This window comes from Hemitrygon akajei, chromosome 8, assembly GCF_048418815.1.
Source record: "Hemitrygon akajei chromosome 8, sHemAka1.3, whole genome shotgun sequence".
Classification (NCBI taxonomy): Eukaryota; Metazoa; Chordata; class Chondrichthyes; order Myliobatiformes; family Dasyatidae; genus Hemitrygon; species Hemitrygon akajei.
In genome coordinates, this window is record NC_133131.1 from 2,431,757 (window position 1) to 2,443,439 (window position 11,683).

At 43.4% G+C, this 11,683-nt stretch overlaps 1 protein-coding gene across 13 annotated transcripts in view; it reads right to left on the reverse strand.

Annotated features, from left to right (window-relative positions):
• ncor1 (nuclear receptor corepressor 1) overlaps positions 1-11,683 on the reverse strand; it is a 273,467-nt gene that overhangs the window by 3,557 nt on the left and 258,227 nt on the right. For all 13 annotated transcript variants that reach the window (XM_073053048.1, XM_073053047.1, XM_073053052.1 and 10 more), the window contains 2 exons: positions 9,227-9,280; positions 7,381-7,401 (listed from right to left, as the gene is read on the reverse strand). In XM_073053048.1, the coding sequence (XP_072909149.1) occupies positions 7,381-7,401; positions 9,227-9,280 (75 nt within the window). The remainder of the gene's footprint in view (positions 1-7,380; positions 7,402-9,226; positions 9,281-11,683) is intronic.

The following is an 11,683-nucleotide window of genomic DNA, read 5'->3' on the forward strand; positions in this document are numbered from 1 at the left end:
CATAAGAACCTCTTTACATTTTCTTCATCTGGATCATGCCAGCAAGTTTTCTGTTCCCATTCTTCAGGTGTTCCTCTTATTCCTGTCAACTCAACTGGACTTCGTGCTATTGAGTTCAACATTCTCACCAGTCTGAATTCATGAATGATCATTTTATATTGATCCCTTGCATTGGTGTCCCAGAGATCAAGACTATTCCAAACAAAGTTATACACCTTTACCACAATATTGCTGTTTTTCACTATAGTCTACTATGGTAAAGTGGTAAGACATAATTCACAGAAAAGGTACAGATTGAGTAACCCTTATTTAAAAAAGTAATCCAAGTAAAAGTGGGTGCCATGGTAGTGTAGTGGTTAATGCGACGCTATTACAGCTTGAAGCATCAGAGTTCAATCCTAGCATCCTCTGTAAAGAGTTTATACATCCTCTCTGTGGAATGCATGGGTTTTCCCGGTTGCTCTGGTTTCCTCCTACAGTCTAAAGACATACTTTAATTGGTAGATTAATTGGTCAGTATAAATTGGCCTGTGAATGGGTTACGGTTAAATCTTGGTTGTTGGAGGTTGCTGGGTAGCATGGCTCAAAGGGGTGAAAGGGCCTTTTTGGGGCTGTATTGTTAAAGATATGGCAAGTGAGCTCAGACCCTTGTACTGCCTGAATTGAATTGAATTGACTTTAATTCTTACATCCTTCACATACATGAGCAAAAATCTTTGTTACGTCTCCATCTAAGTGTGCAATCATAGTAATTTGTAATAAATAGAACAGTCAATGTAATATAGAGTACACTCAAATCAGCATGAGTTCATCAGTCTGATGGCCTGGTGGAAGAAGCTGTCCCAGAGCCTGTTGGTCCTGGCTTTTATGCTGCGGTACCGTTTCCTGGATGGTAGCAGCTGGAATAGATTGTGGTTGGGGTGGCTTGGGTCCCCAATGATCCTATGGGCTCTTTTTACACACCTGTCCTTGTAAATGTCTTGAATTATGGGAAGTTCACAACTATAGATGCGCTGGGCTGTCCGCACCACTCTCTGCAGAGTGCTGTGATTGAAGGAAGTACAGTTGCCATACCAGGCAGTGATACAGCCAGTCAGGATGCTCTCAATTGTGCCCCTGTAGAAAGTTCTTAGGATTTGGGGGCCCATACCAAGCTTCCTCAACTGTTTGAGATGAAAGAGGCACTGTTGTGCCTCTTTGGATTTTGAAGAATTCTGAGATACTTCCTGCAGCCTGGAATTCCATCAGTTTAGCTAGGTTTGGAGCTGGTCCCAGCAGGAGGCAGTTTGGTGCACCAGTAAGACTGAGAATTGTGTGGATAGCTTTACAGGTGGGCAGGCCAATCACTCAAGCTCAGAGTGGGAAGGCAAGCAGATGGTGAAACTTCTGAGTACATCTCACTCTAGAACTTGCTTCCAGCTTGGAAAATGAGGAGGCTGTTCTTTTGTGTACTGCCAGAGCTGAGTTGACAGTGCTGTGGGCGACTCAGTTAACCAGGGGAACAGCAAAAGTATTTTGTGTATCCGTTAGCAAGATGAGTTCTAAGGTATCAGAAAAGCCTAAAACAGCTTGTAAGGGTTTTTACCCTTAGCGTAAAACTAGATATAATTAAGCGTTTCGATCATGGTGAACGAAGTGAGGACATAGTGAGTTTGGCTAAGGAGGCTGGGTTTGTGGAAGATGACGAAGATGATGTTGAAGAGGTTTTGGCATCGCATGACCAAGAACTGACAGATGAACAGCTGATGCAACTGCAAGTGGAAAGGATAACAATCGAAACCGAACGCAGTAGCGAACAGCCCGAAAGTGAAGTCGTCCAGGAACTGAACATGAAGCAATTGCGTGAGATTTTCGCTGCGACTGACAAATCTGCAATGATTGCAGAAAAGTAAGACTTTAATTTTGAAAGGGTACGTAGGTTTATGGCATATTTGCAGGATGGTTTGAGTGCTTACAAAGAACTGTATGATAGAAAAATGCATGAGGCTAAGGAGTCAAGCATACTGTTGTTTTTCAAGCCTTCCACATCAGCCGCAGCAGATGACGAACCTCGACCTTCGACATCGAGGCAGGCAGATAAAGAAGGTGGTGACCTGCCTGCCCTGATGGAAGCAGATGACGATGAGATGACACCTCACTCTCCTCTACCTCCCACCACCCCAACCTCCGACAACTCAGCCCAACACACCATCAACAGTGTGCTCGCTGTCTTCCTGATTCCGGTAAGTGAAACTACACTGTACATACACTATTTCTACTTTATACAGGCTGTGTATTTTTATGTGTTATTTGGTATGATTTGGCAGCTTCATAGCTTAAAGGTTACTGGAGAGAGTGCTTCTGCCGAGAGCGCTTGCATGAGATTTTCACTACGCTAGACAGTGCTGCAATGGTTACAGAGAAGTATCTCTACTTTATATAGGCTGTGTATTTATCATATCATTCCTGCTTTTACTATATGTAACTGTTATTTTAGGTTTTGTGTGTTATTTGGCATGATTTGGTAGGTTATTTTTTGGGTCTGTGAACACTCAGATTTTCCCCATACAAATAAATGGTAATTGTTTCTTCACTTTATGACATTCCGGCTTACAAACCATTTCATAGGAACGCTCTACCTTCAGACAGCGGGGGAAACCTGTAGTGACTTTCTCTTTGCCAGTCTCCCATAAAGCTGCGACTGGAGAAGCACCTGGGCACAGCTGTATCCTTCCATCTCAGCCACTGAAGCTTTTAACTCCTCCAAAGTTGTCATAGGTCTCTTGGTGACCTCCGTCACTAGCCCCCTTCTTGCATGGTCACTCGGTTTTTGAGGACGGGCTGCTCTAAGCAGATTTATGGCTGTACTCCATATGGCTGTCTTGATGTAACTGTACTCCAAGGAATATTCAATGACTTGGAATTTTCTTGTATCCATCTCCTGACTTTTGCTTTTCAATAACCTTTTCACAGAGTTACCTAGAGTGTTCTTTTGTGTTCATGGTGTAGTTTTGCCAGGATACTGACTCTCCAGCAGCTGGACCTTCCACAAACAGGTGTATTTTTACTACAATCAATTGAAACATCTTGTCTGTACATTAGTTGTTGTTTTGTATGGCAGCTGTTTTTCTCTTCACACTTCTAATTGATTTTTGTCAATCTACTCCTCCAGCTCGTGGCCATATTGATGGACAGTGGCAAAGCAGTCACAGATCTTGGTGATAGGGCATATTTGGACCAGGTGGAGAACATCGTGGGTTGGGGTTTGTTGGGCGCCCCATTGGTGTAGTGTTTGTGCTGTTTTGGCAGCTGTCCAGCTTTTTTCTGGTAGCTGTAGTAAAGCCCTGAAGGAGCGAGGTGGAGTTGTCGATCAGATCTCTGTTGAGGCGTGTTGGTGTGCCAGTAATACTGTACACTAGTGATCTCAATTTAATTATGTGGATTTGAAAACCAATTGACTGTGCCAGTGATGATTTGATGCATCATATTAAAGGGGGTGAATACTTATGCAATTATTTTGTGTTTTATATTTGTAATTAATTTAGATCACTTTGTAGAGATCTGTTTTCACTTTGACATTAAAGAGTCTTTTTCTGATGATCAGTGTCAAAAAATTCAAATTAAATCCATTGTGATTCCATGTTGAAAAACAATAAAATGTGAACTCTTCCAAGGAGAGAGGGCGGGGGGGGGGGTGAAAACTGTACACGAGTGATCAGGGTGTGAGTGAAAGAGGTATTTTAGTACGTTCACAGTGACAGTGATCGACAGTGTTGTTGATAGTAAGGAGAGTAGTCTTTGGCCACAGAATAATATTGACCAGTTAGTAAGAAGGGCACAGAAATGGCAGATAGAATTTAAAGCAACACACTCAAAATGCTGTAGGAACTCAGATCAGGCAGCATCTATGGAAATGAATAGATGACATTTTGGGCAGAGACCCTTCTTCAGGACTAAGGAAGGGGGAAGATGTCAGAACAAAAAGGTGGGGGAGGGGAGGAGGGGAAAGAAGCTAGCTGGAAGGAGATAGGTAAAACCAGGTGGATGGGAAAGGTCAAAGGCTGGAGAAGAAGGAATCTGATAGGAGAGTGAATCATTGGAGAAAGGGAAGGAGGAGGGGACCTTGGACAAAATAACAGGCAGCTGAGAAGCTGTAAAAGGTCAGAGTGGGGAATTTGGTGGGGGGGAGGAAAGAGAATGTTGTTACCGGAAGGAGAAATCATTATTCATGCCATTGGGTTGGAGGCTACCTAGACGGAATACAAGGTGTTACTCCTCTATCCTGAGTGTGGCCTCTTAGCACAGGAGGCGGCCATGGACCGACTCGTCAGAACAGGGATAGGAATTGTAATTAAAATGTTTGGGAATATTAATTTCTGCTTCCCGCTTCTGGTGGATGGTGCAGAGGTGCTGGATGTAGCAGTCCCTCAATTTATGACAGGTCTTACTAATGTAGAGAAGGCCGCATTGGGAGCACTAGACATAACAGCCGACCCCAGCAGATTTGCAGTTGAAGTATTGCCTCACCTGGAAGGACTGCCCAGGGTCCTGTATAGAGGTGAGGGAGGTGGTGTATTGCCAGGTGTACTTAAGCCACTTGCAAGGATAAGTGCGAGGAGGGACAAATGGACAAGGGAATCACAGGGGGAGCAATCCCCAAGGAAAGTGGGTGGGGAAGGAAGGAGAGAAAATACATGTAGTATTTGGAGATGGTGTAAGTTGCAGAGGATGTGTTGGGGTGCGGAGGCAGATGGGGTGAATGGGGATGTATGGGAAATGAAGGAGATACGGTATGTGAGTGAGGGGAGCATCAGCAGTGCAGGGAGATAAACCCCATTCTTTAAAAGGGCAGGATATTCTGTTGTCTAGAACGGAAAGCCACTTCCTGGGAACAGAAGTAATAAGGCTGGAAATGCACAATAAATGCTAGGACCCTCTGTACAGTATAGACAGAGAAACTGCAAATGGAATTTAATTCTGCTAAGTGTAAGTTTTATATTTCTGGAGAAGTAATAAGGTTGGATATATACAATAAATGCTAGGACCCTCTGTAAGTACAGATAGAAATGGGTGATGGAATTTAATCCTGCTAAATGCAGTTTTTACATTTTTGGAGAATTAGTAAGGATGGAAATGTGCAATAAATGCTAGGACCCTCTGTATAGATGCTCAATGACCTTGAAAGCAGCAGCACAGGTAGATACAATGGGAAACGGCATCCCTGCCTTTATGGATTAGGGCACAGAAATTAGGAACAGAGACCTATGCTACATCTATGAAAAAGATTGGTAAAGGCCATATCAGGTCTGTTTTGTTCAGCTCTAATCACTACACTATGAGACAAGTGCAGTTGCATGGTGTAAGACCATGAGCTATAGGAGCAAAACCAGGCCAATCAGCCAGATTTGACCCATTAATGGACCGACTACCAAGGATGAAGTCTTTCAGCTGTGGATAAGCCGGGTTTTCTGTCTTTGGAGCAGAGGCAACTGAAGGGGTTATCTGATCTAGGTGTATGAAATGGTTTGGCAGTGACAAGCGTGAATAGTGAGAAGCCTTTCTGTAGGCAAAGGGGTTTTAAACAAAAGGGTGTATGTTTAAGATAGGTGGCAGATTTAAAAGGAATCTAGAAAGTTAGCAGTTGCAGATACTCGCACAATATTTAATTAGTATTCATGTGAGAACTTGAATCCTGAGAGCTAGGAAATGGAGCTGGTGTGGACAAAGTGGGTTGAAGAGCCTTTCTCTTTTGCTACATGACTCCTGTTGAGTAGATGTTTCACTGCTTCTGAGCTTCATTATAACACCTTCACCTTATTAAAGCATCATAACTGACAACAACCAACAGCCTGCAGAATGGAAGAAATGGGAAGAGAGGGTCATTTAATCACAGACATCTTCCACCATTCAGCAAGACATTGGATGATGTCCGGGGTTCCCAACCTTTTGTATGCCATGGACCAATACCATTAAGTAAGCGGTCCATGGACACTAGGTTGGGAAACCCTGCTCCACAATGTTTCCCACCTTATCTCTATATCCTTCAATTTCTCATATCCCCACAAATTATCGGTAACAGTTTGGAATGCAATCATTGACTGCACAGCCTTCTTAGGTAGAGAACTCCAATGATTTACCAACACTAATTTTGACACGGCGACCACAGTTATAGAACCATGGTTTCACACAGCACAGAAACAGGCCCATCAAACCACCATGTTCACACCAACCAGCTCTATTAATTGCACTCAGATTGTGGCCTCACCAAGGACCAATATAATCAAAATGACACCGCATTTTTGAACTTAAATCCTCTTGCAATGATGACCTGATATACTTTTTATTTTTCTAATTGCTTGCTGCACTGGTATGTTTGTTTTCAGTGACTTATGTACAAGAATACCCAGGTCCCTTTGAATATAAACACTTCACAGTCTTCCATCTTAAAAAAATACCTAGCATTTATTTTTCTATCAAATCTCAAATTTATCCACACTTAGTTTGTCACTATCACCTTAAAGCCTCTCAGTTTTAAAAACAACTTGAGACTATGCTAGCTGTCAGAACAAACCCTACTTGTAACTGCTCTCACATGTTCATCAACTAAATCAGCCTTTCCAGACTATACTTTGGCCAATTACCTACCAACTCGCACACCTCTGGATGGATTTGGGGGGGAGGAGTGGAATCCAGGCAGTCACAGGGACAGCGTGTGAACTGGAGGTCAGGGCCAAGGTCAGACCACTAACACTAACCTTTGAGCAGAGGTGCCACTATTTTCTCATCATATTCATAATCTGTTAGTTTTAGCTCATCAGCAAACCTGGAAGTAAATGCCCTCAGCTAACTGTCAATGTGTAGACTGTGAATAACTATGGCCCAAGTGCAGATAGATCACTGCCCGCTGACCTGAGAAGGGTTTGCATATTGCCATTTTCTAGCTTTCTATCTGTTAACTCTCAATCCATGCTAGTTTTGTATACATCAGCCAAGCTTCTTACCCAACCTAGTGTCAAGGAAAAACAAACCTAACCCAACCCAGTCTCTCCTCATTGCTGAGGTGCTCCATCCAAGCAATATACTGGTGAATTTCCTTAGCATCCTCTCAAGTGTTAGTATGCCTTTCTCTTGTGTAGTGACCAGAACTACACACAATACTTCAGCAATGGCCTAATCAATGTTTCATAACATTGTACTTTCCTGGTGCTACATTCTGTGCTCTGGCTAGTGGATGTCAGTTTGTAGTGCCTTCTTCACTACCTTACTGAGCTGTGCTTCAGACTTCCAAGGATTCTTGGAGATCACCAAAGAAAGAAAAAGCAGTTAAAATGAACATTTCTCAATAAATTTTAAATGACTTATCTGAGAATTGCGAATAGATTTTTAAATAAACTGACGCACCTTTCTTGTATGAAACCACACCTGGGAAGAAGGAAAGAAAGAATTGGATTTAGAAACTGAGATTAAGATGAATTTCCCTTCACAAGATGCACCCATAATCTTTGAATGCAATGGATAATAAATTCAACATACTTTTATAAACAGAGGTCAAATGGTTTTAACCTTACTAGGGGATGGTTCACTGTTATGCACAAGCAGATATCCAGCAATATCCTGGTGAATCTCCTTAGCATTCTCTCCAGTATTAGTGTGTCTTCCTCTCATGTAGTGACTAGATCTTCAGCTATGGCCTAATCAACGTTTTGTACTTGGTGGGAACCAATGAACTACATGTGTAGAAGGCGGAGCTTAGGAGGGATAATGGCACCACACAGGGACTCCTTTTCTTGCATCTTTGGAAACAGCTCTATTTCCATCTTTAATATCTCTATTTTTCCCTTTCAGGGTTCTTTTGAAGATCCTGACCTGGAGTTATACGCCAACTATGGTTCTGTGCAGGAATTGGACCCACTCTCGGGGTTCCATAACTGGCCGTTGTTCGGCACGCCAAAGGCTCGGCCTAAGAGTCCACTCGAATTTGGAAGCCTAGGATCTCGGAGCTCTGAAGATGGGCAAATCGAAGGTTGGTGTCACAACAGGAGACCTGTGTGTCACCGGGGGCGTTGAAATACTGCTGTGTGTCCGGGGACCCGGGATCTTAGCGATCTTCAGGCACAGAGCTTGAAAAAAGTGACGTAACGGACATCGTAAACCAGTGAGTTGTTTGTTATGTCTCCCCACTTGCTGGGAAAACGGGGAGGGAGAGAGGGAGAGAGAGAGAGAGAGAGGGAGAGGGAGAGGGGGAGAGGGAGAGGGAGAGGGGGAGAGGGAGAGGGGGAGGGGGAGGGGGAGAGGGGGAGGGGGAGGGGGAGGGGGAGGGGGAGGGGGAGGGGGAGGGGGAGGGGGAGGGGGAGAGGGAGAGAGAGAGAGAGGGGGAGAGGGAGAGAGAGAACCTGTGGTATGTCGAATACTGGGTGAAACGCGAGGTCTTTGGTGTTTGCAAGTCTGTGTCTTTGCTAGTGCTTTGCTCATGCTTGACAGTTCTGAAGTTTTTTTTGCTGGATGGGGGAGATTGTTGCTTGCTGCCGCTTACAATGGGGGGGGGAGCTGGGGGGGGGGATACTTTGGGGTTCTAAAATTTAACTATCGTTCATTGTTTGGGGCACTCTGTTTTTGTGGATGTTTGCAAAGAAAAAGCATTTCAGGATATATATTGTATACATTTCTGACATTAAATTGTACTTTTGAACCTTTTGAGTACCTGATGGCGGACCCAGGCAGTGTTGTCCTGTGGGTGCCTTCAGAGTAAGTACTGGGTGCACCTTTTGATGGCTGCCTGGGTTAGGCTACAGCAGTGGTCTCATCTGGATCACTGGTTCTGCAGAGCATTTCCAGTTTTAATTGGTAGCTGTTATCCATTTCTCAAAAATTCAGTATTAGTAGATACTAAGCAGTCACTAAAAATATTTATAACAGAAATATAGATATGGGGAGGGGGGAAGAACAGTAGTGATGGCCACCTTGAGTATAAACCTATGGCGCAAGGCACATTAGAAACGTGACTCTGACACTGTTGCATTCGGTTTCTTGTCTCAGGAAACATTGCAGAGGGACACAAAGACTGTATCTGGATTAGAAATAAAACATCTCACTGGGACTTGTGGTCATTCATGTTTCCCAGTGCATGAATATGGCACTGAGATAACCACTCATCACTGAATGACATAGCAGATAAAAGGGACCAGGAAGCTGCCTCCTGCTCATTTCTTCAGTCCCCACAATGGGACAGCATTCCAACAGTGCCTACCTGATGTGGTAACCGCTGGTAGGTTAAATATCTCGGTCCCAGGTTGAGCATTAGCTGAAAATAAAAAGGAACTCATTAACGTCTGGTCATACACCCACATAAATTAGCCTACTCCCGCAGTCCAGGAACCGAGATGTTTACTCTCATGAAATTACTTTCTCTTCAACTACCATTCCCCATATTCCCAAAAACCATCCAAACAAGGAGACTGCCAATCAGCCCAATAAACTGATGATGGCTCATTGTATAGCAATCTAATCAGTCCCAAATCTCATCTTTCTCCAGATCCCTGTCAATTCTTCTCTCATGTTTATTCAGCTCATTTTGGGAAACACTAACGGTTTCCACTATTTTTACTGCCAGTGAGTTCCAGAGCAAAGTTCCTCAGAAGTCCCCTTGCACCTTATCTCCCTCACATTGAATAATATGCACACCCTATGGTGTGGAAGGATGGAGGGGTATGGGCCACGTGCCTGCAAATTGGACTAGCTCAGGAAGGCACCTGGGTCAGTGTGGACCAGTTGACCCAAGGACTCTGTGACTCTAATCCTCTTTATTGCAAGAACAGCCCAGTCCAACTTTCAAGTGAAATCCCTCTTCCCCAGAACACTTAAAAGGAATTTCCTCTGCATTCCTCCAAGGCCTTCACAGCTTCCAGAGCTGGGAGACCAGAACTGAACACAATATTGTAAAGTCCCACAAAGATTCTCTGATTTTATTCTTGGTCCCTCTGTTTATGAATCCCACTCATTTCTTAATCACTTTCTCAACCTGTCCTGTCACTGCAATTCATCTGTGCACCTCTACACCCAATATTCTCTCTTTCTGGAGCCCTTTGGAGCTGCCTTTGTATTTTTCACTACTGCTAAAATAGAATTTCATTGCCACTCGATGTCCAATCTGTTGCCCATGTATTTTTAATATTTCTTACTATCATCTTCATTATTCACTACATCTCCAGGATTAATTTATTTGCAAATTTTCAAACATCCACATTGAAGTTATTCATACATGTCAGAAAGTAGGGCTGCCAAAACACTTCCCATCCTCTGCATTTACATTAACAAACACACTTTAATACAACCCAAAATTAAAATCCAGCCAATGCTGGAAATCTGGAAATAAAAACATAGAATGCTGGAAATTCTCAGCAGGCCAGATGGAGCAAAAGAGTTAACATTTTAGTTTAATGGCTATTGAGATATTAATTGAATTTCTCTTTCCACTGATGCTACCTGACCTTTGTAGTAGCTCGGGTCTCCTGCATCATTTTGTTCAATACAACATTTTATTATTCTGAATGCGAGTCTCCTTTATGCACACCATCTGACATCATTGTTCTTTAATTTTGCTGATGTATGTTAAATGGGATGTTCAGACTTCACTATTGTGATTAAGTTCACAGCATGTTCCTCGGTTGGGTGAAAGAGGTCTCAAGTATTTTACTGGATGGGGAGCAGTGGACAGCCTGGTCAGCAAAAGCATGAAATCAATGAACAACATGGAACCAAACATGAGTGGGGCTCAACGTGGATTTTGACTGGAGCTAGAACAGGTTGTGGCATGGAACTGGACCAGAGTTTGTATGGTAACAGACTGGGGAAATGTGATGGGGCAGGAATTTATGTGAAAAGTGATCAGGTCACAACATAAAATCACACCTGCAAAATGCTGGTGGAACACAGCAGGCCAGGCAGCATCTATAAGGAGAAACACTGTCGACGTGAAATCACACCTGATTAGGATATCAATCATATAGTCACACAACATGGAAATAGGCAGCTCATTCACACTAGCCAGCTGACACCCATCCATTTTAATCTCAGTCCTTAGCACTTGGCCCATTGCCTTCTGTACTTTAATAACTTGTGCCCATTGAGACACTTCTGAATGCTGCCAGTCACCCTGCTTCCACTACTCTCTGTTGTAACTCTCAGTTGTGACTCTCCATGTACTGTGCGGTAATGTTCTATGTACAAGCAGGCAGCATCAATTGCGCAGAATCTCCAAATTAAGTTAGTGTACTTGTCCTTTTCTTATTTGTTTGGGACCTGGAGACTGCTGGCAAGACTTGCACTTGTCACTCATCCTTAACAGGACGAGAAGGTGTAGGCGAACTACTTTCTTGATCTGCTGCAAACCTTCTGGTGAAGGTGATCCCATGGTGCTGTTGCATAGAGTTCCAGGATTTAGACCCAGAAGAAACAAAGGGCTAGTGATTTGTTTACAAGTCAGGATGGTGTGCAGTTTGGAGGGAAATCTGCAGGTGGTGGTATTCCTCGTGTTTGCAACTGCTGCTCTTCTTCTGGATGGTAGAGGTTGTAAGCTTGAGAGGGGCTATTCAAATTCACAAGAGAATAATTTGTAGTGCCTTTTGTAAATTGAACACACTGATATGATGATAGGGAGGCAATGAACATTGAGGGTGGTGGATGGTACTTCATCCTTTGTGGAGCT